Source organism: Bos taurus, chromosome 8 (genome assembly GCF_002263795.3).
Source record: "Bos taurus isolate L1 Dominette 01449 registration number 42190680 breed Hereford chromosome 8, ARS-UCD2.0, whole genome shotgun sequence".
In the NCBI taxonomy this organism is placed as follows: domain Eukaryota; kingdom Metazoa; phylum Chordata; class Mammalia; order Artiodactyla; family Bovidae; genus Bos; species Bos taurus.
In genome coordinates this window covers 29363849-29388865 of record NC_037335.1, presented here as the reverse complement: position 1 = coordinate 29388865, position 25017 = coordinate 29363849, and the positions used below count along the sequence as shown (strand labels likewise).

At 38.4% G+C, this 25017-nt stretch overlaps 1 protein-coding gene across 4 annotated transcripts in view; it reads right to left on the bottom strand.

Moving 5' to 3' along the window:
* FREM1 (FRAS1 related extracellular matrix 1) overlaps nt 1-25017 on the bottom strand; it is a 180655-nt gene that overhangs the window by 66734 nt on the left and 88904 nt on the right. For all 4 annotated transcript variants that reach the window (XM_059888997.1, XM_059888996.1, XM_005209921.5 and 1 more), the window contains 6 exons: nt 23690-23783; nt 18248-18500; nt 11558-11752; nt 10307-10492; nt 5319-5515; nt 663-885 (listed from right to left, as the gene is read on the bottom strand). In XM_059888997.1, coding sequence (XP_059744980.1) covers nt 663-885; nt 5319-5515; nt 10307-10492; nt 11558-11752; nt 18248-18500; nt 23690-23783 — 1148 coding nt within the window. The remainder of the gene's footprint in view (nt 1-662; nt 886-5318; nt 5516-10306; nt 10493-11557; nt 11753-18247; nt 18501-23689; nt 23784-25017) is intronic.

The following is a 25017-nucleotide window of genomic DNA, read 5'->3' as shown; positions in this document are numbered from 1 at the left end:
AGAGTTTTAGGTTTGTTCCCTGGGTCAGGAAGATCCCCTGGAGAAGAAAACAGCAATACACTCCAGTATTCTTGCCTGAAAAATCACATGGACAGAGGAGCCTGGCAGGCTACACTTCATAGGGTCACAAAGAGTTGGATACATTTGAGCACGTGAGCAAATGGGATAAGATCAATTTTTCAAAAAGAGTAATGAAAAAATCCTTTAGGCTGCTATTTCAATTTGTCATTTCCTTAAAGAGCACAGTATCACCTCAGAGAATAATGAGTTATTATAGTGTGTTCTATATTTGTTTCAAATGTGGAGGTTTTGACAGACAAATCTCTTCAAATTTAGTTCCATAATCTCGATTGTTTTAAAAGGGAGTTTTTTTATTATGTGATTAAAACCTTGGGGTAAAACACCAAAATTCACAAATATTATTTTTACTGATGCTCTTAAGGTGAAAGAAAAGATATTATTTCTTTTTCAATTACCCACTCTGTCTAGCTGCGACTTCAGGTTCTGCATTAATCCAGAGCCCAGAGAAAACCCTTGAGGGATAAATGAATACAGGCGAAGGCCATTTCTTCAATTCCTCTTTCTGTGACTTATTACTATCTTTTCTGGGTTAAATTATTAAATCAACAACAACAAACACATTGAAATGAAACATGATATACCATTCTTGAGAAGTTCCATGGAAAAGTTGTAGACAAGTTCATGCTTCTGGCCAGGGTTGGCTAGTTGCTTATATTGAAAAAAGTTTCTGCTAAATGCCCTGTTGATGAGGAGGCCATGACGCGGTTTGTGGGTGATACTGAACAGCAAGGGGTTCTTGGGAATGTCCCGGTCAGTAGCACTGATGATGGAAGAATCCAGCTCTCTCATCTGACCCTCACACACCTAAACAAAGACAAGAGAAGTCAGCGGCATGTGAAATGAGACCTGTCTTTCTTTTGGCAAAAAGCTCAAAAAATAATTTTAAAATATCCTATAATAATGTTAAGAGATCGTCACAAATTTTCCATGAGGTTTGTCTGTAATGAGTCCTAAAAAGAAATTGCTAGTTTAACATGACCTTAGAAGACAATAAGAAATCTACTCATCTTTCTCAAGTGTTTTTCTGAAGATTTCAAAGTACTTTATCCATTTCCATGAAGGACTAAGGATATATATATAAACACATATATATATTATATATAATCTCATATATATGATTCATAATTCAAAGATCAAGGACTAAAGCAACCAAAAGGATGCTTGCTTTCTGGAAGTCAAAGAGTTCAGTTGTAAAACTGGGTGTAGACCCTGGCTGTCCTCACCTGCCATTTTAACCTCTGAACCTTGTTGCTCTCACAGTTCTTTTTTTCTGCTTTACAAATGGCATAAATATCTGCTATACACACTGGAGGATGATAGGTGTTTTTAATTTTTGTCATTGCAGCAAATACTGCTGTATCTCGATTACAGTCAACCACAGTTGAGAGGATGCTCCTGGATACACAACAGTATGTAGTTTAATGCTGGGTCCCTGATCTCTTCTCTGTCCTCACACCACTAATTTGCCTGAACAACCCCCCTTCCCACTTCAAGTTTCAGAATCCTTTAAGCATAAAGAGAACTGAATGTTTTTTATTTCCTGTAGGATCTAGTTATTTAGAAACATTTGTACCATTAACATGGTACTTAGTCATCTTCATCTTCATCTTCTTTTTCTCATAGCAAGGGAACAAAAAAGTATTTCTGCTTCCTACTGTGAAATACAGCAAGATCTAAATAATATTAGTATATAAGTTTAGCATTTGCTTATTGGGCACGTACAGAATCACTGTAAGAATATGAATATTCTAAAGAATCAAAGTCCAAATGAGACGGTGATGGCCTGTTCATCATCAATTAGAAGACAAGGAAAAAATATATAGCACTACTAAATACAGATAAACAAGAAGTAGGAAAGGGTGGAGGAATCCAAGAACGCCTTTGTGGCTAAGTGGACATTTTACGTTTGAAGAAGACATGGGCTTTAGACTTGTGAAAATACTCTCTCTTCAGCCTCTCTTCAGGACTTTGAAAAGAGCCTTCCTACAACTACTTGGATGTACATAACAAGAATCATAATATCTGACATTTGGGCTAAAATTATGCGGGTTCCCTTTTATCTGGCCTACATTTTAAAAACTGAGATGGCATAATAATTTAATGCACGGTGATAGAAGTAGGGAATCATCTTTGATAGTAACTTGCATTTTTCTCCAAAAACTTTAATAAAGCAACCTAAAAAAGATGTTCTAATCATCTTTCTTTATAAAGCTCGGGACTCCTGGACTCGTGGTACAGCAGCCTTTCCCATTTACAAAATGGTAAATTCATTCACAAGATGACTTGGAAATTTTATCCAAAAGATGTGAGATTCTTCTTTGCACATTCAATAATGTATTGAGATTATAAATAAAAAGGTTTAGATAAATAGACATAAAACACAGTAACTCACTAGTAGACAGCTTTGAAATAGATTATAATAACTTTAAAATCTCAATTTTTTGTGCTACAAGTTGCAGCACAACGTGATGGAAGCCCAGCTAGCTATAAAATAAATACACTTTTCCACAAGAAAGCAAAATACATATGACTATTTTAAAAAATCACTTGAAGCTTAAAGCCAGCTCTGCCAATAACACATGGGGCTCCATATTTGTTACTCTTCAACAGCCTCTGTAAGCAATTCACAGGAGAGAAAAAAGGCATGATTACTTTCAGAGAAGAGCAGGAGACAAATTCCCAGTGGCCTAATTATTTCAGAAACTCCAACCCGAGATAGATACAAGACAATAGAGGTAGGTATAGAAGGAGTCATTTGTAATTTCTTCTCTCTCTCATAATTACTGAAGTGCTCTCTGGAGAAATCCATGTGCCAACAGAAGAGGAATGGCAGGAGCTGGCTTTTAAGTCTCATCCTTTTAAGTCTTATATACCATTAAGACTTGGCAGAAAATTAAAATCAAATAAAGATTTTTGCATTTAGAAGTTGATGATTTTTAGTGAAAAATAAGGCAAAATAATGGTTTCAAAGCAACTTTGATCAATGTCTGGAAAAAGATGACAGACGTAACAAGACTAACATGAATGACACCTATTTAATAAGAATTTTCTAAGGAGATGGTTAGATAGCTTCACCAACTCAATGGACATGAATTTAAGCAAACTCCAGGAGAAGGTGATGGCACCCCACTCCAGTACTCTTGCCTGGAAAATCCCATAGACGGAGGAGCCTGGTGGGCTGCAGTCCATGGGGTTGCTAGAGTCGGACACAACTGAGTGACTTCACTTTCACTTTTCACTTTCATGCATTGGGGAAGGAAATGGCAACCCACTCCAGTGTTCTTGCCTGGAGAATCCCAGGGATAGCGGAACCTGGTGGGCTGCCGTCTATGGGGTTGCACAGAGTTGGACATGACTGAAGTGACTTAGCAGCAGTAGGAGACAGTGGAGGACAAAGGAGCCTGGGGTGCTACAGTCCATGGGGTTGCAAAGAGTAAGACATGACTTAGCAACTGAACAACAGCAAAATGTGCCTGATCATCATGATAGTCATGGCCACCCTAAAGGAAGATCTGATACACATTTTGCAGATGAGGAAACAAAAACACAGAGAGAAATAACTTACCCAGAACCCTATGACTACTAAACAGCAACACCAAGTCCCTCATATTCCAAAACCAGTACTCATTCATTTAATCAGAATGTTATGAGTAAATCTGGATTAAGTAATTGTATAAAAATTAGGATTGTTTAAAAAGAATGATATGCTTATATGAAAATATGAAAATATAGTAATCAAAGGTTTTTTTAAGTAGAAAGTAGGGTATCCATGAAATTAAAAGACGCTTACTCCTTGGAAGGAAAGTTATGACCAACCTAGACAGCATATTCAAAAGCAGAGACATTACTTTGCCAACAAAGTTTCATCTAGTCAAGGCTATGGTTCTTCCTGTGGTCATGTATGGATGTGAGAGTTGGACTGTGAAGAAGGCTGAGCGCCGAGGAATTGATGCTTTTGAACTGTGGTGTTGGAGAAGACTCTTGAGATTCCCTTGGACTGCAAGGAGATCCAACCAGTCCATTCTAAAGGAGATCAGTGCTGGGTGTTCTTTGGAAGGAATGATGCTAAAGCTGAAACTCCAGTACTTTGGCCACCTCATTTAAAGAGTTGACTCATTGGAAAAGACTCTGATGCTGGGAGGGATTGGGGGCGGGAGGAGAAGGGGACGACAGAGGATGAGATGGCTGGATGGCATCATGACTCGATGGACGTGAGTTTGAGTAAACTCCAGGAGTTGGTGATGGACAGGGAGGGCCTGGTGTGCTGCAATTCATGGGGTTGCAAAGAGTCAGACACGACTGAGCAACTGAACTGAACTGAGGTTATATTAATGATCTCTGATTTGTAGGTGAAAACATACAGAAAAGTCATATGCATACATACATACATATCATTGGCATGGACACAAATTACTTCGGTGGAAATTACTGAAAACTCAACTGATGGGGAGTGACCATGCATAGGGACTGTTAAAGAGGGAGAATTTCATAGTTCACTGTGTAAGTTTCACAACATTCTAACTTGTTTAACCACATATATTATTTTTTTAAGACAACAGTTGTCTCAGCAGTGATATGCTAGGCTATTTTAGCTATGTCTAAATTTTTAAATAAAACTAACAAATATACAATATAATGACATTTTTTAACTGCACAAAAATAATGGTTGAAATTGTATTTTTTTCCTGTCATATATCTTTATAAACAGCTGTATAAAAAAGGTGCCTGTAGTTTGTGAATTAAGAGTCCTTGCTATTGTAGCACTGGTTAAGGTAGCATGCTATGGAATCAGAGCACCAGGGTGCAAATCCCCTACTTTTTACTTACTGCCAAGCTCTGTGATCTGGGGACACTAACTTAACCTTTTTAGTCTCATTTATTGCAGTTATAACATGGCAATAATAATGCCATCACTTTAAAAGCCTATTATGAGGATTCAGTATGAACACATGTAAAGGGTTTGGAACAGGACCTACTCAAGTACTGCTTTCTGTATACAGACAACTATAATTTAAACTATGCAATTACTATCTGTTAGCCATTATTATTATCATGACCATCATCATTACTATTAGAAAAATATTTATCAAGTGATTGCATTACATAACATAGGTTACTGCCCTCTTTACTCATTAACTTGATGTGTTAAGTGCACAAAGATCAATGTAAATAGATTAGGTGAAAATAAAAATTAGAAAATGATAAAGAGAGACTAAAAATTCAAATTTCTTTCTTACAGTAATATTCTGCACTATAAAATCAGGAGCTTCATCATTTGTAGCGTTGATTATAATGTAAAATGGTATCTCCATGGAGCGTCGCTTCCCATCAGTGACATACAACACAAACTTGTCAGCCGTTGGTTCCATCCCCAGATGCCTGGACTGCACATAGTTAATATGTAAAGCCTTCATGTCTTTCCACTGAAACGAAGCTAGAGCACACCAAAATGGAGCAGGTAAATAAGAAAAACATATTTTCCCATTCTACTGGTCCTTAATCCTTAACCCAATAGCCTATTTCTCAGCAGAGCAAATAAGAGATCATAGCAGTTGACCTAAGGATCAGTCATCAGGGACTTCTATAATGACTATACCCATCAACATAAAAACATATCCATCAATTACAAGGAAGAATTAAAATTTGCATGGAGAACAGAAGGGCTGTAACTGCTAACTAGGATGTAGGGACTTTAGACCTTCCCTTGATTAAAATCAGTGCTCCAGACTGAGCAGTTCTTGTCATATTTGAACAAGAAAGGAACTATCTCTTTCATATAAAGGCAAATCAAGAGTTCATCAATCGTCTGCCTGTTAATCGCTAAGTTGTCTCCAGCTCTTTGCAACCCCATGGGCTGTAGCCCACCAGGCTCCTCTGTCCGTGGAATTCTTCAGGCAAGAATACTGGAGTGGGTTGTCATTTTTCTCCAGGGGATCTCCCCCATCTAGGGATCGAACCCCAGTCTCCTGCATGGCAGGCAGATTCTTTACCATCTGAGCCACCAGGATGGTAGTCTATTGTCAGCCTACTTGACTGCATAGCAAGCAACTGGAAGGAATGAGTGAAATTAACTGACCTGCTATTACGGTATTCTGATATTGACTTAAATCAAAAGATAAAAACGCTCTGTGTTGTGTATTAAGTCACAGGTGGTGGTTTAGTCGCTAAGTCATGTCCGACTCTTGCAACCCCATGGGCTGTAGTCTGCCAGGCTCCTCTGTCCATGGGATTTTCCAGGCAAGAATACTGGAGTGGGTTGCCATGACCTCCTCCAGGAGATCTTTTTTACCCAGGGACTGAATCCTGGTCTCCTGCATTGCAGGCGGATTCTTTACCAACTGAGCTAACTAAGGCCCCCACCCTAAGTCTCCCCACAGGAGAAACTGCAATTAATGCAATAAATCTTTAATACATTAATCTTTCTTCCAACTCCATTGAGACATAATTCACATGTCACGGTGTGAGTTTAAAGTGTAAGACACGTTCATTTGATACAAGCATGTATGTCTTCTCTGAAAAAAAGGTCTATTCAAGTCCTCTGCTCATTTTTTAATCAGTTTGTTTAGCTTTTTGTTTTGAGTTGTATGAGTAACTTATATATTTTAGATTTTATCTCCTAACAGATATGTGGTTTGTAGATACTTTCTCCCATTCTAAAGATACTCTTTTCGTTTTACTGATTGTTTCTCTTCCTCTGCAGAAGTATCTTAATGTAGTCCCACTTATTGGTATTTTGCTTTTTCACCTTTGCTTTTGGTGTCAAATTAAAAAAGTCGTCACCAGACCCACGTTAGGGAACTTACTGCCTATGCTTTCTTCTAGGAGCTTTATGGTTTCATGTCTCATATGCAAGACCTTAATCCATTTTGAGTTATTAATTTTTGTGTTGTAAGATAATGGTCCAGTTTCATTCTTTTGAATGTGTCTGTCCATTTCCCCCAAAACCACTTCTTAAAGAATGCTTTGCCCATTGTATTTTCTTGGTTCCCTCATTAAAAATTAGTTGACCATATATGTATGGCTTTATTTCTGGGCTCACTACTTGGTTATGTTGATCTATGTGCTTGTTATTTTTTTTCTGCTTTGATTATGATAGCTTTGCAATAATAGTTTGAAATTAGCAGGTAGGATGCTTCCAACTGTGCTCTTTTTTCTCAAGATTTCTTTGGTTATCTGAGGTCTTTTGTGGTTCCATACAAACGTTAGGATAATCTGTTCTATTTCTGTTTAAAAAAAAAAAGAGTCATTGGAATTTTGATAGGTATTGCACTGAATCTACAGATAGCCTTGGGCAATAAGGACATTTTAACTATATTAACACTTTCAACCCATGAACATGGATGTCTTTCCATTTGTTTGTGTCCTCTTCAATTTCTTTCATCAAGACACCAATTCTATGTCTTATACTTGGTATATAAATTTTTCACTACCTTGGTTAAAATTACTCCTATATATTTTACTGTTTTTTATGCTGTTATAAATGAGATTGCTTTCTCTGCTTCTTCTTCAGAAAGTTTATTGTCCATGTATAGGAATACAACTGAGTTTTGTGTGTTGATTTTGTACCCTGAAACTACTGAATCTGTTCATTAGTTCTAATGGTTTTTGGTGAAGTCATTGGGAATTTCTATATATAATATCCCATTATCAGCAAATAGAAACACTTTACTTCTTCCTTTCTGGTTTGGATACCCTTTATTTCCTTCTCTGGCTATGATGTTTCAGTACTATATTGAATAGGAGTGATGCAGGTGGGAACTTTTGTCTTGTTCCTGTTCTTAGAGGGAAATTTTTCAAACTGTCACTGTTAGGTCTAGCTAAAAGTTTGCCACTTTCCTTTATCTTTTAAAAATTATCAACTCAGTTTCATTAACATTCCCCATTGTTTATCTGTTCTTTATTTGTTTCTGCTCTGGTCTTTATTATATCCTTCCTTCTGCTAAATATGGGCCTAATTTGTTCTTGCTTTTCTAGTTATAGGTTATTTACTTTTTTAATGCAGCACTTATCATTATAAAACTTTCCTCTTGGCACTGCTTTTGCTGCATTCCATATATTTTGCTATGTTGTGTTTCTATTTTTATTTAAGATTTTAAAATTTCTTTCTTATACTTAATCTTTGATCCATTGGTTATTCAAGAATGTGTTAATTTTCACATATTTGGCAATTTTTTAGTTATCTCTAGTTATTGACTTTAACTTCATGGCATTGTGGTTAAAAAAAAAAAAAAGATACTTGGTACAATTTCGATCTTTTTAAATTGTTAAGACTTCCTTAGTGACTCATCATATGGTCTATCCCAGAGACTGTTTCCTATGCATTTGAGAAGAATGTGCATTCTACTTTTGTTGAATGGAATATATGTATGTCTGTTGGGTTCATTTGGTTTAATATATAGTTCAAGTCTAATGTTTTCTTACTGATTTTCCATCCAAATGATTCATCCACTGTTGAAAATGGGACACTGAAGTCCCTACTATTATTGTATTGTTGAGTATTACCCTCTTCAGTTCTATTAGTATTTGCTTAATATATTTAAGTGTTTCAATATTGTATGCATATACATTTACCACCATTATATCCTCTCAATGAATTAACACTTTATCATTATATAATGACCTTCTTTGTGTCCTGTTATACTTTTGACTTAAGAGACTATTTTGTCTAGTTTATGTATATCTACCCTTGCTCTCTTTCGGTTTCCATTTGCAAGGAATATCTTTTACCATCCCTTCATTTTAAGCCTGTGTCTGTCCTTGAAGCTGAAGTGAGTTTCTTGTAGGCAGCATTGAGTGGTGTCTTATTTTTCCTATTCATTCTACTAACACAACTAATTGTAAACCCAGTTTCTCTCGTATTGAAAATGGATATGCCCATAAGACTGTTCTATACATCAGTGTCTCTTTTGCTGTCTCGTACACAGGGTTATTGTTACCATCTTTCTAAATTCCATATATATGCGTTAGAATACTGTATTTATGTTTTTCCTTCTGGCTTACTTCACTCTGTATAATAGGCTCCAGTTTCATCCACCTCATTAGAACTGATTCAAATGTCTTCTTTTTAATGGCTGAGTAATACTCCATTCTGTATATGTACCACAGCTTTCTTATCCATTCATCTGCTGATGGACATCTAGGTTGCTTCCATGTCTTGGCTATTATAAACAGTGCTGCGATGAACATTGGGGTACACGTGTCTCTTTCGAGTCTGGTTTCCTCAGTGTGTATGCCCAGCAGTGGGATTACTGGGTCATATGGCAGTTCTATTTCCAGTTTTTTAAGGAATCTCCACACTGTTCTCCATAGTGGCTGTACTAGTTTGCATTCCCACCAACAGTGTAAGAGGGTTCCCTTTTCTCCACACCCTCTCCAGCATTTATTGCTTGTAGACTTTTGGATAGCAGCTATTCTGACTGGCGTGAAATGGTACCTCATTGTGGTTTTGATTTGCATTTCTCTGATAATGAGTGACGTTGAGCCACTTTTCATGTGTTTTTTAGTCATCTGTATGTCTTCTTTGGAGAAATGTCTGTTTAGTTGTTTGGCCCACTTTTTGATTGGGTTTTTTATTTTTCTGGAATTGAGCTGCAGGAGTTGCTTGTATATTTTTGATATTAATTCTTTGTCCATTGCTTTGTTTGCTGTCATTTTCTCTATGGGGGCCTTTTAAAACATTATTTCTTCAATATTTATCCTTAAATTTTCCACAAGTGTAATTTCCATTTATTTTGAAGTAAACTCCTAGGTGTTCTTTGGAAGAACTGATGCTAAAGCTGAAACTCCAATACTTTGGCCACCTCACGCGAAGAGTTGACTTATTGGAAAAGACTCTGATGCTGGGAGGGATTGGGGGCAGGAGGAAAAGGGGACGACAGAGGATGAGATGGCTGGATGGCATCACCGACTTGATGGACACGAGTTTGAGTGAACTCCAGGAGTTGGTGATGGACAAAGAGGCCTGGTGTGCTGCAATTCATGGGGTAGTAAAGAGTCAGACATGACTGAGTAACTGAACTGAACTGAAACTCCCATACATGGTAAATTTTAAATGAAAAATTAGAATGAAAAACAACAGTATTTGAAAGTATCAGTGATAATAATAATTCCTCAAGTGTAGTACTTTGAACATTTTTTAAGTCCTAACCCAGTTATTAAACACAACCTAATCAATGAGAGTCTCAAACAAAGGCTGATTATTGCTGGACATAAAACCATGACTTACCTATGCTGATGCCCATATTGCTCTTTTCAAAACCTGCAGAAGGGAGTGTGTTTTCAAGGTAGCCAAACTGGGGAGGAGAAACCAAAACAAATTCCAAGTCATCTGCTGCAGTGTCAGGATCAGTGGCAGACAGATGGTTAACAGTAAGGGCTGCTGAGAAGCCCTCATCTACAACGAATGTGGTACCTGCATACAAACAATAACACAATTATGACTTACTGTGAAATCCTCTAATCAGAATAGTGAGGACAAAAGGGAGTGATTGAAACTCCAATTCAGAGATGCCTCCTATACACAAATGTACTTCCATGGGAGATGTTCATTTCCTTTAGTATAATTCTCCTTATGGTGAAAATATTCAGAGGTAATCGGTGGAATTTAATTTGACTTATGGAATTATATTTTTTTCTTGTCTAAGAAAGCCAGACTATTACAGAAAGATAGAAGAAATACTAAATGCTCCAGCACAGCCCTTTAGTCATTCTCAAGGAACTCTGATTTCCCCTGTGTCTCTATAGAAGTGACAAATGAAAATAAGAATTGCCAAAATGTTTTAATGATAAGCCACTGAATGTGGTTTATATACTCTTCAAGATCAGTTGTTACCTCTGTTTGTCAGAGCGTTAATTGCCTGAGAACTATTATGAATTGCTCATAACGAGCTTTTTTTTTATGCTGTAGTGCTTAATTATTCTGTGGGGATAATGCTTCCTTTCCAGAACACTGCTTGGGAGACAGTTTGCAAATTACAATAACATTCATACATATGCTTGCATTTCTTTTCTGAGAGTCAGAACATGTACATTGTGCCTACGAAGAGATGACTTCCTAAAAAGCAAATAAGGTTACGTATATATAAATAGTCCCACTGGTATCCTCATTCTATTCCAATAGAAATTATTATGGATAAAATAAATTACTGTCTCTACCAGGTAAATGATACTTTCCCATGTGAAATAAAAACAGAGTATCTGAGGATTACAATGTTGTCTTCACTTTAAAACACACACACACACACACACTTGCATTCTCTCTCCATATGGATTTATCTAAATTTTTAAACAAGTTCTTTCTTTTTCCCTATAATCTTTCACAGATCTGAGGTTTCCACAAGTTTGTTTTGAGACAATTATTAGAGACAATTTTGTATGGTGGTTTTCTATTTTGACTATAATAAAGGGCATTATTTCACTGGACCACGGGTATGACTAGGTGAGATAATAGAAACGTAAGAGAAAAAAATATGGCCACCTATGGCAACTGAAGGTGGTTGGTTATCCACTGGATACACTGTGATGTTGAGATCATACATTGGAAAAGACTCATGAAGAGGAACAGATGGATGAGGTCCATTGTAACAGCAGCCATTCACAAAAGGACCAGCTTCTCTGTCCGAAACCACCAATGTAATGGTGTCGAAACAAGGCATCAGGCCAATCTCACCACCTGGAAGACACAACTACAGCTGAAAGATGACTTATAAAAAATGCAGAATACCAAGATGAAATCGCCTTAGACTTCCTATACACGCATAGAATGGCAAGGAAAGGAACTTACGTGGTTAAAATGTGAAACTCAATTTTATTACTATGAAATTAAATAGAGTCATGAAAATAATGCAGAAATGCTTGCCCATCTGTTGCCTCTGGTGAAAACCCTGCCAGCCATCTATCACCATATGGAGGGGCAAAACAGGGCTAACAAGGGTCTGACAGTTCACAAATGAACAAGGGAGACACAAAGCTGGACTCAGGATGGCTTCACTCTTCTCCCATATTATTAGTGTTAGGACCAACCACAGGGAAAACAGAAGGCACCCTGTCCCTCCGGTCATTGTCTTCACATTTGCATTAACCACCTTAATTGAACAACCACTCACTGCAGAAGAAGCTGAATAGGTGAAATACAAAGATAACCCACATCTTTGTCACTTGCTTCAGCATTTTCTTCATTACATATAGTCAAGATGTTAGCAAAATAGCAACAGCACCTGGATAAGAAGAGACCCTAATTTTCATCTTCTTTTTACTCTTGAGAGCTTCCATCTATAGGATTCAAAATGGTCCCAACTTAAGTTGTGAGAGGAAGAAGGAAGAAAATATGAGGACTAGATACTTTATCAGTAAATAGGACAATCTATTCTTGGATTACTAATGAACAGCACAGAAGTAAGAATGCTTACTATCCAGGGAGGCAGAAAAGTTATGTAGACATGCTTTTGATAATTTTCATACATTTCTCTAAAAGTGTCAAGAGGGAAGCAATTATGTTTGAAGTTTCCATGAGACTAGGGCACACGAGATCAGGAATAACTTCACTTTTCACAAGACACATTGGTCAAATCTATAGAGCACTGTACTTGGAATTATTGCACCTGTTTAAAAAAATGACACAGAACATAAAAAGGAACAAAACTGGGTCATCTGTAGAGATGTAGATGAACCTAGAGTCTGTCATACAGAGTATAGTAAATCAGAAAGAAAAAAACAAATATTAATGCATGTATCTCCATGTTAGTAAGGTCATGCTTAAAATGTCACATGCCAGGCTTCAGCACTACATGAACCAAGAACTTCCAGACATCCAAACTGGGTTTAGAAAAGGAAGAGGAACCAGAGATCAAATTGTCAACATTCACTGGATCATAGAGAAAGCAAGGGAATTCCAGAAAAACATCTACTTCTGTTTCATTGACTACGCCAAAGCCTTTGACTGTGTGGATCATAACAAACTGTGGAAAGCTCTTAAAGAGATGGGAATACCAGACCATCTTACCTGTCTCCTGAGAAACCTGTATGCGTGTCAAGAAGCAACAGTTAGAACCCTGAATGAACAACTGAGTGGTTCGGGATTGAGAAAGCAGTACAACAGGGCTGTCTGCTGTCACTCTGTGTAACTATATGCTGAGCACATCATAAGAAATTCCAGGCTGGATGAGTTATATGCTGGAATCAAGATAGATAGGAGAAACATCAACAACCTCAGATATACAACTGATACCACTCTAATGGCAGAAAGCAAAGAGGAAGTAAAGAGCCTTTTGATGAGGGTAAAGAGGGAGAGTGATGAGCCTACTTAAAACTAAATATTAAAAAAATTAAGATCATGGCATCTGGCCCCATTACTTCATGGCAAAGAGAAGGAGGGAAAGGTGGAAGTAGTGCCAGATTTCATCTTCTTGGGCTCTAAAATCACTGGAGATGGTGACTGCAGCCATGAAATAAGAAGACAATCGCTTCTTGGCAGGAAAGCTATGGCAAACCTAGACAGTGTGTTGAAAAGCAGACATTACTCTGCCAACAAAGATCCATACAGTCAAGACTATGATCTTCCCAGTGGTCATGCGCAGTTGTGAGAGCAGGACTGTAAAGAAGGCAGATCATCAAAGAATTATTGCCTTCGAACTGTGGTGCTGAAGAAGACTCTTAACTGTCCCTTGGACAGCAAGGAGATCAAACCAGTCAATCTTAAGGGACATCATCCCTGAATACTCATTGAAAGGACTTTTGCTGAAGCGCCAATATTTTGGTCACCTGACATGAACAGCTGACTCATTGGAAAAGTCCCTGATGCTGGGGAAGACTGAGGGCAGAAGAAGAGGGAGTCAGAGGATAAGATGGCTGGATGACATCACCGATGCAATGGACATGAACTTGGGCAAACTTCGGGAGATGGTGAGGGACAGGGAGGCCTGGCGTGCTGCAGTCCATGGAGATGCAAAGAGTCAGACACGACTGGGCAATTGAACACCACCACCAATGCATATATAGGGAATCTAGAAAAGTGGTACTTATGAAAGTATTTGCAGGGCAGGAATAGAAATGCAGATGTACAGAACAGACTTGTGGACACAGAAGCGGAAAGAGAAGGTGGGGCCTATTGAGAAAGCAGCATTGACATTCATACACTACATGTGTAAAACAGATAGCTAGTAGGAAGCTTCTGTATAGCATAGAGAGCCCAGCTTGGTGCTCTGCGATGAGCTAGAGAGGTGGGATCGGGGGCTGCAGTGGGAGGGAAGCTCAAGAGGGAGGGGATGATTCACTTCACTGTACAGCAGAGATTAACAAACATTATAAACCAATTATTCCAATAAAAAAATGGCAGACAAGGAAATATTCAAAATGATATTACTGAGTAACCAAAGGATTAAAGAATGAGAAGACTGGGCTTATTTTTTAAAAAAGAATAAAGTTGAGACATTAAAATCAAACAATCAGCCTTCTACTTTAGGAAAAGTGGGGGGAAGACACCACTCATCTATTCATATTTATAAAAAAGTTAATTGGCATAAAGCTTTTTTATGTAATACTCACTTGATAAATACTTATTTAATGCTTGTTGTATGAAAATTAGTGTTCTGTGTGCTCCAGCGGAGGGAAAGACAGACATGATGAAGATGTCGAGACAGTTCAAAAAAATACCAAATGTTCAAAGACCTACTACATGTCAGGAGGGGACACAGTCTAATGGGAGGGAAAGAAATGCAGTCTGGTTAGATTATCACAGATGTGTGTATATATTAAGTGGAACCATATGAAATTGCTACTCAAAGCCATTTTTAACCTATTAAATGGAACATTCATCTATCTCAGCCTGCTTATTATGCATTAGGTGCTGAGGGTGAAGAAGGATGAGCGCATAGGCTGATGATGGCATGGGGGGCAGAATGTTCATGGCAGGGAAAGTCAGAGAAATCTTTCCAGATGGCCTTGCTCACTTTGTACTGAGCATTAAATAATGAATGGTTTATAAGGCAAATAAGGCAGAGAACTGGGAGATGGGAGAGAAGATGTGTAGGAAGAGGGAGTGGGGAAGAGAAATGGAAAAATAATTCTAGGAAATGAAAACAGCTTAACCAAAAACCCGAACAGAGTACATTCAGTAACTGTAATTTCAATATAAGGAAAACATGTGAAACATTCATAGAAAGAGCTGGAAAAGTTGGCTGAGTGTTAAGTCACAAAAAAAAACAGCTACAAAATGGGTCGAAGAATTCTTTACCTTGAAATGAGATACAGTCTAAAGATACAATTTATACTGAAAATAGTTAACTGGACTGGTATTTATTAAATAATTTTTGAATGGCCTCATATTTAATGATTGGAGAATAGCAAATTAGTAATAATTTTATATCATAAAATATTATTCAATGATTAAAACACCGTTAGAATAACTTTGTAACATTTAATAATATTTTAATAAACATTTTTAGATGAGAATCCAAATGAAAAAAGGAACTGCACATACAACATGATTGCAACTATGTTAAAAATTACAATTAGAAAAAGGAAAAGAAAACATTGTAATACTGAAATGTTAACAGTGATTATCTTTCTGAGGTAAATAAGGTGATTTTTCAAAATTTTATCATAATTTTCTAAGCTTTCTGTAATGAGTATATATTATTTTCATAATCACAAAAATAAATAAGCAAATAAAATAATGGTGATACAATTGCTATCAGGCTTCCCTGGTGACTCAGCAGTAGGGAATTCACCTACAATGCAGGAGATGCAGGTTCAATCCCTAGCCAGGAAGATCTCCTAGAGAAGGAAAAGGCAACCCACTCCAGTGTTCTTGAGTGGACAATCCCATGGACAAGAGGAGCATGGCAGGCTACAGTCCATGGGGTTGCAAAAGAGTTGGACACAACTAAGCGACTAAAACTACAATAACAACAATTGTTCTTTGGTCATCTTGATAACCAATGTATGGAGGTAAGCACAGGGCCACTGAAATTTTAGCTCCTATTCTGAGTTTCTCTTTATTCATTCTAGAACAGTGCTAATCACTACCGAGTAACCGAGTGAACATTACAAGCAAAAGTATCATTCAAATAAAATATTTTTTGAATACAGTATTTCTGTTAATTTATTAACAAAAATGTCTATCTGAAAGAATTTGTACCAGAGTCCTACTAGGTCTTTGAAGAAAAAAAAATGTGTTCACACTCCCTTATATGGCCATCACATTAAACGAGAGTTATACGTATGTCTACTTGTTGTTTACTTGTTGGAACAAGTATGTCTACTTGTTGGAACAAGGCACAGGCTTGAAGAGAAGATGGCTTCATCTCACCCATAATGTATCTATGGCAAATGAGCCTTTCAAAGATGTTAAAGTTATGTAACAAACCATAATATTGGTCTCTAGATCACTTTTCTGATAGTCTGTTTGGGTAAATCAAAAAGAAGCACCTATTTGTGAACTCTGACATTGAGAGACATTGAGTAAGTGGACTATACTTCTCAGGAAAAGGAAAGAGCCAGCAAAACTTTTTCTAAGTCATGTACAGATGTGAGAGTTGGACCACAAAAAAGGCTGAGCATGGAAGAATTGATGCTTTCCAACTATGGTGCTGGAGAAGACTCTTCAGAGTGCCTTGGACAGCAAGGAGATCAACTAGTCAATCCTAAAGGAAATCAACCCTGAATATTCATTGGAAGGACTGATGCTAAAGCTCCAATACTTGGGCCACCTGATGAAAAGAGCCGACTTACTGGAAAAGACCCTGATGCTGGGAAAGATTGAAGGCAGGAGAAGAAGAGGGTGACAGAGGATGAGATGGTTGGATGGCATCACCAACTCAAGGGACAGGAATTGGCACAAACTCTGGGAGGAAGTGAAGGACACAGAAGCCTGGCATGCTGCCGTTCATGGGGTCGCAAAGATTAAGACATGACTTACCAATTGAAGACTTAACAGAGTGAGGATAAAGAGATATTATTTCAAGAAAAAAGATGTCTAGTGGAGTGATCAAAGTATGTCATACTAATTGGCCTTGAGGCAACTGGTATCCTAATAAGTTGTTTTTTTCCAAAGTGCATTTAAAAATATTATTTCAAAATGTTTTCCCCATGTCCAAATTAAACTTGAGCTATCTCAGTTCCCCTCCTTGAATTCCCTCCCACATCACTGCTTGTATTCTCTTTCTCTGTTTTTTCAAATAAAAAGATTTGAATTCTGACACCTCTTATTTCCTGTACCACTCACCTGGCCTGACACACTCAGTCATACTTCCCCCTGGAATCTAGGTTAGAGAGGCATATGGATGAGTAATCATGAAACAGTAATGGAGTATGATAAAAGTTAGTTAGAGGAAGTCCATGGCATTATTACTGAGGAAGTGCCTCCAACCCAGAAATCAAATTTGGCAGGGCTAGTGATGTCATGAAGGACAGAGGTGTTACTATCATTATTCCATGGGAATGGGGTTCATCTTAGGGTCTGGATTATACTCCTTTGAGTCTACTATGCCTACTATTGTGATCTGTAGATTACAGATGTTGACAACATTTTTTATGTGAATATTTTACATAAGGAACAAATGCCACCTAGATAGCAATATAATGCAATGCCATAAATGTAACTACAATGCTAACAAACAAGCATTTACTGTATTTTCAATCTGTGTTCATGACTGTCAGGTGCTATGGGCAAGTTACACAAAGCATAAAACATCATCTTTGCTCTTCAAGAAACCAAAGGGGCAGACCAGTTACTTCTTAGGAACTAGCTGATAATCAGAAAACTTCTCAAGTTAATAATATAATTACCTTAGGGAGCCTACTTCAGGCATTTTTGGTATGATATATGGAACCAGAGTGGGATGGCCAAACAGCCTTCTTCAAATTGACCAAAATAGGGATGGGGACAAGCCAGAGTGAATCGAAAGTCTATGGAAGCATCAGGAACATAGCAGCAATAACATTTGTTCTTTCTGTGAAATTCACTGTATTACTGAGAGATCTAGAAATACTGCTGAATATCGTGATAATATTTGAAAAATAGGATATGGGCTCCCACTGCAGCTTCTCTGGTTTTAATGGAAACAAACATTAAGACTGAGATTATCAGAGCCCACAGCAAGAAGTGAGCTAAGACTCTGTAATGTTGTTGCATCCCCACGCCCAGACTCGCCACGATGCTGTCACTTACCTGTGTGCTTGTACGTCACAGCCCCTGCGACAACATCTTCCTGAGAGAACTGATGTACTGTGACCCCAGCTCTCCTTACGGTCCCATGCTGAGGTTCTCCAACAATCATGAATATCAGCTTTAAATCATCACTGTCCACATCAGTAGCAAAAATGTATTCAGAAGTGATGACAACCTCTTCCCCCTCGGAGCAATGCATCATGGGAATGAGGTCCGCCTTTAGCACTGGTGGCTCGTCATTTACAGGGAACACCTAAGCAGAGGGGGCGAAAAATGCATGTTTTTGAGAAAAGAAAGCAATGACAAATTGTCCAACTGGTAACTCATTGCTCATAATTGGAATAACAGACTTTTTTAGTCTTCCAGACACGCAAAACAATAGCTATGGAATTTGGCCAAGCTGTTTGTATCTTTTAACTTTCCCCATATGAACCATCTTGGAAGAAATGACCCATATGAGAGACATTTAAGGTAGGAATGGGGCAGTATGGTTATGGTTTGGGACCCAAAGCTCTCGTTTGTTTCTAGACAGACAAAAAATAAATGTAATATAAAGCGTCTGTCACCCAAGCCCCTATCCTCCTTCGTCCAATCTATGCATATTCTGGAGGAAACCTAGTCCTTGTGGTCTGAGCATTTACATTTACTACATCAAAGTTATTTATATTTAAAATTACTTGGTGATCACAAAACTCTCCTTCCTTTCAACTTCCTGCCACCCAGGAAGTTTCTCTGGACATATAATAGGTAGCAGCTGCATTTCAAACATTTTGAGTTAATTCTGAAACTCCATAACTGTTAAATCAGTACCAGTTTTCAACGTGGTAGTACATTTTTCTCTCACTGTCATTAAAATAAAACCCTTAAGTAGAAAGGAAAGACAAGCAACATGAGATTGCAGTGACTGTCCAAAATTTTAAAAGATTTTGTATAATTTGAAAAAGTATGTTTTCTAAATAGGAATAAAGGACAGTCCGCCTCTGAGTTCACAACCGCAACTTGGTGTATGCTGCACATTTATTTATCAAGTTTGGCCTGTGAATACCCTCAACCCTGTATTTCCTTCCCTCATACTTCAACCAATATGATCTTTTTAAAAAATTATTATTTTTTATTTTGGCTATGCTGGGTTTTTGTTGCAGCACATGGGCTTCAGTGGTTGCAGTGTGTGAGCCTAGTTGCCCCACTGCACGTGGGATCTTTTCCCTTTCCTCTTTTACTTTCCTCAAGAGGCTCTTTAGTTCCTCACTTTCTGTCATAAGGGTGGTGTCATTTGCATATCTGCGGTTATTGATATTTCTCCCAGCAATCTTCATTCCAGCTTGTGCTTCATCCAGCCCAGCATTTCACATGATGTACTCTGCATTAAAGTTAAATAAGCAAGGTGACAATATACAGCCTTGATATACTCTTTTCCCAGTTTGGAACTAGTCCATTTTTCCAGGTCCGGTTCTAACTATTGCTTCCTGACCTGCATACAGACTTCTCAGGAGGCAGGAAAGGTGGTCTATTATTCCCATCTCTTTAAGAATTTCCCACAGTTTGTTGTGATCCACACAAAGACTTTGGCATAGTCAGTAAAGCCAAAAGGAACAGACCAAGTAAATGGCTATCCAAAGATGGCATACAGGTATTATATTATGAGAAGCTGGCAGATCATGGAGGACTTCTCTGAGAGCCATTAGGCCCCAACTTTTTTGGAGTAGAGATATTATGTTATTCATTTCTATATTCCCAGGCTGAGCACAGTGCCTACAATATTCAGCTTATTCAATGAATTTCTTCTGCTGACACACAGTAAGGAAGTAAGACAGGAAAAGGAGCATAGTCCAAGTTCAAAGTGAGAAAATCTGAGTTGATAGGTGAATGACAAGACAAAGCTAGAGTGAAAACATCTTTAATTTCAGATGTATACTGGAACATTTAGAGGCTAAAGTCATGATACCTGGGGCTTACATTAAAATAATTCAGCAAAGAGAAAATAAATGAAGGAAATATGGTAAAATGATAGCAATTATTAAGAACAGGTGATTGATATATGGGACTTTATTATGATATTCTCTCTACTTTGACACCACCCTTTTGGCAAAAAGTGAAGAAGAACTAAAGAGCCTCTTGATGAAAGTGAAAGAGGAGAGTGAAAAACTTGGCTTTAAACTCAACATTCAGAAAACTAAGATCATGGCATCTGGTCCCATCCCTTCATGGCAAATAGATGGGCAAACAATGTAAACAGTGAAAGACTTTATTTTTAGGGGCTCCAAAGTCACTGAAGATGGTGACTTGCAGCCATGAAATTAAAAGACGCTTGCTCCTTGGAAGAAAAGCAATGACCAAACTAGACAGCATATCAAAAAGCAGAGACATTAATTTGCTGACAAAGGTCCATCTAGTCAAAGCTATGATTTTTCCAGTAGTTATGTATGGATGTGAGAGTTGCACCATAAAGAAAGCTGAGTGCTGAAGAATAGATGCTTTTGAACTGTGGTGTTGGAGAAGACTCTTGAGAGTCCCTTGGACAGCAAGGAGATCCAACCAGTCAATCCTAAAAGAAATCAGTCCTGAATATTCATTGGAAGGACTGATGCTGAAGCTGAAACTCCAAAATACTATGGCCACTTGATGCGAAGAACTGACTCATTTGAAAAGACTCTGATGCTGGGAAAGATTGAAGGCTGGAGGAGAAGGGGACAACAGAGGATGAGATGGTTGGATAGCATCACCAACTCGATGGACACGAGTTTGAGTAAGCTCTGGGAGTTGGTGATGGACAGGGAAACCTGGTGTGCTGCAGTCCATGGGGTCACAAAGAGTTGGACAGGGCTGAGCAACTGAACTGAACTGAACTGATGTGGGATCTTAGCTCCCTAACCATGTCCCCTGCATTGCAAGGAAGATTCTTAACCACTGGACTACCACAGAAGTCCCCAATGTGATCTTTTTAAAATGTGGCTTTCATCAAGTCACCATTCTGTGCATGGGTGCCTGTGCATGGTTAGTCATGTCTGACTCTTTGTAACCCCGTGGACTGTTGCCCACCAGGCTCCTCTGTCCATGGAATTTTCCAGGCAAAAATACTAGAATGGATTGACATTCCCTCTCCAGGGTATCTTCCTGATCCAGGGATGGTATCTGAGTCTCCTGCATTGCAGGTAGATTTTCTCTCTCTTTTCTTAAGTCTGTATTTAATTTGTTACAATATTGCTTATGTTTCATGTTTTGTTTTTTTGGACAGGAGGCATATGGGATCTTAGCACCCTGACCAGGGATTGAACTCATGCCCCCTGCATTGGAAGGGGGCACTAGACCACCAGAGATGTCCCCAGGCAGATTCTTTATCACTGAAGCTTCACTGGCTTCCTAGGGACTTTCCTGGGGTATCTGACCTTATCTCATACAATGGGGTGCCTTTGTCAGTCCATTCCACTCCACTGTTATCCCCAAGACACTGTGTTCCACACACATCAGGTCTTTGTACCATCTTTGCATCCTCATCCTGTCCCTTGCCTGGTATGTTCTCCCCTAGCTTTTTTTTTTTTTTTTAAATTTTATTTTATTTTTAAACTTTACATAATTGTATTAGTTTTGCCAAATATCAAAATGAATCCGCCACAGGTATACATGCGCTCCCCATCCGGCTTCCTCTATGTTTAGGTTACATATGGACTCCTCCAGGAAAACTTCTTGACAACTGAGACTCACTTAGAAACTTTCTTCATTTACCCCCTTTTAGTACCCTGTTTGGAGAAGGCAATGGCACCCCACTCCAGTACTCTTGCCTGGAAAATCCCATGGATGGGGGAGCCTGGTGGGCTGCCATCTATGGGGTCGCACAGAGTCGGACACTACTGAAGCGACTTAGCAGCATTCTATCCCATTTACTATTGGCTTATTAAGGGACAATATCTCTGTTCAAGTCCTCAAAGTAGATTGAGTGAAGACCCTCTTTATTATCGTTCTTGACCCTATCTGATTAATCTCACTAACACATTCATGATAATCACCTTGCAGCAGTTCACAAAATAGCCTCCGCTTTCAAATGCATAAAAGTCCAAAGGTGATAGAATTAAAAACATTGCTCCTGGATAAAAAAAAAAAAAATCATGCATAATTGTCCCCAAATTGCCCAAACTTCTGATTGGCTTTCAAAGGACATGCTCTTTTCTCTAAAAAGTAACACAAACAGATTCTTTTCCTCAAAGGCACAGCTTATTGTCATTGATAAAAGATAGTCACAGACAGAAGATAGAATTGGGATTTTCACCAGAAATTTTCTTTTCAGGAAAAAAATGTAAGCTTTCTTGATATGTAAAAGTCCACCAATAAAGAAAACTCACCTTTATGAAGCTTAAATGACATACTTCTTTTCATCTAGGTTTAAGACCATCATGAGAACTAAGTGGGAAAATGAAAGGAAGGGACTATGCATTGAACCTGGCATGCGTAAGTGCTCCTGAATTACAATCACCTGTGAACTGAGCTCTGTGGCAGTCGTGAAGAAGAAAGAATGCTGGCCTGATGACCAGAGTGCAGAGGTCAGCCCAGGTCTACATGGTCAAGTTAATGGCTTTCGACAAGTCATTGAACTTTTTCAGACCTTTGCTATAAAATAAAGATAATTCCTTTCCTGTGTACTTTTAAAAACACTAGATGGGTGTCATCATTCTAAATTAATTATTAACTGTAAAATATCTTGCAAACACATTATTATGACCTTTAACAATAATTTCATAGCATGAAGATCTGACCAACTGTAACAGAAATAGAATTTGGTACATTAAGAATAATTAGAGGGTCTTTAAGAAGCATGGTAAGTCTTCTGCAGACTTTCCTTTGTCACTAACTATAAGTATCTGCAAATCCTGTGAGTTATGCTTGTGGACATGGATAGTCACTCAACAAAGAAACTTGGGGGTTCCCATCAGGCCTTTGAGCATGTACTCAACCTTTATGTGCAGATTTTCCTTCATTTGTCAAAAGGGGGAAATTAATCATCTCAAACAGGCCAGGGGAATGTACAGTACAGGAATTCACAAAAACTCACATTGTGCATACAGATATGGCTCCTTGCACACAACAGGAAAAACCCCCATGATGCTAGCCTAACCCATCCAACTGCTAAACAAATAGTTTTGAATGTTACAGCTCAGAAATATTGGAAATAATTTATACAAGGAACCAATTAAGTCTCTTCTTCAATTAAGTCTCTGAGTTTGAGGGAAGAGCATTCCTATCTTTAAATGGACTGGAGTGAGAAAATAGTATGCCCATTTCACCAAGATATTTTTGCTTTCTATTGCCTGTCCTGACACATTCCAAGACGTAAACAGGCACTTTCTTGCTTTGGTGACCATGTATCTTCATTTCTATCAGAGACCCCAAGAAGATTCCACACCCAAAACTTTGTTTCTATAGGAACCAAGGAGGAAACTTACTACATACCTCAACGTGTAGGACATATTCAGCTGTGTTTGTGCCATCTGTGACCTGCAGTACTATGTCATCCTGAAGTTCCTCGGATCCATCATGCTGATATCTGTGGGGATGATAGTTGTCACTAATCTCTCAAGGCCACAGTGAGTGCACTGAGATTCCTGTCACAAGAGCTTTCCCATGGTTTTGGCCCTATGTTCAATCAAATAAATATATAACCAAAATGCCAGTATAATCTTGAAGTCACTTACATAAATATTCAAGCATCCTTGATGGTAAAATTGCTCCACCCAAGAAAAATGTGTTCTGTGCATTCATAACTTGTCCCCAAATCAAAAAGCAGCCCTTTAAGTTGTCACTGTAAAAACGGGAAGCAGTGGATGCAGCTCTGCCTACATACAGAAAACACTGCCTGGGGGACCCTGACACTGAGCAGTGACAGACAGAAGTGGGACGATGAGAGGACTCTGGTGATTCTCCCTCCTCCCCGGCTTTTAGGGCTAATCCTTCCCTTTAGTTACACTGTTACACAAATCAGTTTAGCTCTGCCCTGAAGCCTCATCTATGGATTACTCACTACCTCTCTCCTGCCATTTCCCTCTTGCCAATGACTAGGTCTTTCCCTCTCAACCTAAGAAGATTCTTGAATCTCTTCAGACTTAAAAATATTTTTTTCTTGATCTATTCTTGGCACTATTTTCTTTTCATTCTCCAGTCAAGTTTCTTAAAGGAACTGTCTAATTGTAGACTTTCACTTCACTCTCCAGTCTACTGTAGTGATACACTGTAAGTTTTAAATAATTGTTGAACTGAGCCAAATGTTTGATACTGACTCATTCATGCACCAGTTAGGGATTCAGTTCCAGTGGTGGAGAAAGCCCACCTCCAACCTCCAGTTTCCCTCCCAACACTGCCTCCTATGCTTTATTTTGTCACACTCCCTGATCAGAAGTAGACTGACATGTGATAATGTGCTAATTCAAATAAATTTAACCATGCTATTATCCTTAAAAGGGCCAAATAGGTCTAGGAGTACACATTCCAAAGTACGGCAATGGAATCAAACAGAACTTCTTTTAAAACCAGACTCTTCCACAAACTTGCTAAGTGACCTTAGTTAACCTCTTTATGCCTTAGTTAACTCAACTCTAATATGAGAACAGAACCATCTACCTTATCAGGTTTGGTTGCTGTGAAGTTTAATGAACAAGACATAATTGCAAGCCATGGAGAAGGCAATGGCAACCCACTCCAGTGTTCTTGCCTGGAGAATCCCAGGGACGGGGAGCCTGGTGGGCTGCCGTCTATGGGGTCGCACAGAGTTGGACACGACTGAA